At 29.8% G+C, this 1,762-nt stretch overlaps 1 protein-coding gene across 2 annotated transcripts in view; it reads left to right on the top strand.

Annotated features, from left to right (window-relative positions):
- Positions 1-939: 939 nt before the first annotated feature.
- LOC116853595 overlaps positions 940-1,762 on the top strand; it is a 17,195-nt gene continuing 16,372 nt past the window's right edge. The window contains exon 1 of one of the 2 annotated variants that reach the window (XM_032834723.1): positions 940-1,762. In XM_032834723.1, the coding sequence (XP_032690614.1) occupies positions 1,093-1,762 (670 nt within the window). In that variant the 5' untranslated portion in view covers positions 940-1,092. The other variant, XM_032834722.1, reaches the window with a different exon arrangement.

Raw genomic sequence — 1,762 nt, 5'->3', positions numbered from 1 at the left:
ATCTGTGTTCACGAGTGCAATAAGAGATCATATCGCACAGATTACATGATATAAAATATCCATTGTTTAGTTTCTTGCAGACGTGGCAAATGTTTTCGTGAAAGGAGCTATTATAATTATTAATAATAATACGTGGACCGAAATCATTCACATCGATTACTTTAGAAAAATAACTCATGGTGGGATATTTTGTTTGACGTATGATATCAATTTAAAAATGAAATGTGTTGCTTCTTGTAATAGAAATAATGTAGTTGTCTGTCGACAGCAGATTTATAACTGAGCTGTTCACATTTCAGATTTATAGCATACTACTGTAGAGACGACATTAAGAAATCCTCTGGTTCGCTAGTTAATATTGACAAACTGACTTGGATATTTGAAAAGGTAACGAAATACGAATAAACGTTATTGAATAGAATGTTGCAAATAGACGCGCATGGGATTCTTATAAATTTTTATTACATGTAACTTGTGTATCAAAAAAAAATATTGAAGAAAGAGGAAGTTGAAAGTTTTAAACAATAATTAATATTTTGAAAAAGTGAAAATATGAATTATTGTTGCTGTATATATATCTTACTAACAAATATATACATATGGTATACATGCGTCTTGTAAACAATATATATATATATATTGTTTACAGGACGCATGTATACCATACGTATATATTTGTTAGTAAGATATATATAGAGCAACAATAATTCATATTTTCACTTTTTCAAAATATTAATTATTGTTTAAAACTTTCAACTTCCTCTTTCTTCAATATTTTTTTTTGATACACAAGTTACATGTAATAAAAATTTATAAGAATCCCATGCGCGTCTATTTGCAACATTCTATTCAATAACGTTTATTCGTATTTCGTTACCTTTTCAAATATCCAAATCAGTTTGTCAATATTAACTAGCGAACCAGAGGACTTCTTAATGTCGTCTCTACAGATCTGTATGTCTGCTATAGATCTGAAATGTGAACAGCTCAGTTATAAATTTGCTGTGGACAGACAATTACATTATTTCTATTAGAAGTAGCAACACATTTCATTTTTAAATTGATATTATACGTCAAACAAAATATCTCACCATGAGTAATTTTTCTAAAGTAATCGATGTGAACGAATTCGGTCCACGTATTATTATTAATAATTATAATAGCTTCTTTCACGAAAACATTTGCCACGTCTGCAAGAAACTAAACAATGGATCTTTTATATCATGTAATCTGTGCGATATGATCTCTTATTGCACTCGTGAACACAGATCATTGCATCGTCCACAACATATGCAGATTTGTGAATATATAAACCGATTTTTACGAGAGAATGAAATACGTCGAGACTGTGCTTTAAGTTTAACTAATTGGATCACGTTAAGACAACAATTTCTAAGCTCAATTAAAAAATGGATTCCACGTAAGCTAAAGCCGTATGAAGAACAGATGATTCTTTTTGCAAAATCATGTTCTATTTGTCATAGACAGATTAATTTGGAACACTGTAGAACGTGTTATTCGGAATATTATTGCATTGACCACGTACAGGTATTTCAAGGTTTGCACGAGCCAAAATGCCAACAGTTTATATTGTATATCAACATTAATATCTGGGTTCTTGTACACAAATTCACTGTGTCAAAATTCACTAATATTATTCTTCGAAAAGAACCATTTAATGACATGAATACATTTTTGACAACATATGTGAATCCTGACATAGAAATCTTACCTGAGCCTGAAATATATTCTAAATATTTCT

The sequence above is a fragment of the Odontomachus brunneus genome, unplaced genomic scaffold (assembly GCF_010583005.1).
Source record: "Odontomachus brunneus isolate Ranch 3 - 2012 unplaced genomic scaffold, Obru_v1 Obru_scaffold_368, whole genome shotgun sequence".
In the NCBI taxonomy this organism is placed as follows: Eukaryota; Metazoa; Arthropoda; class Insecta; order Hymenoptera; family Formicidae; genus Odontomachus; species Odontomachus brunneus.
The sequence above is the reverse complement of the archived record's forward strand: the minus strand, read 5'-3'. Positions and strand labels throughout refer to the sequence as shown.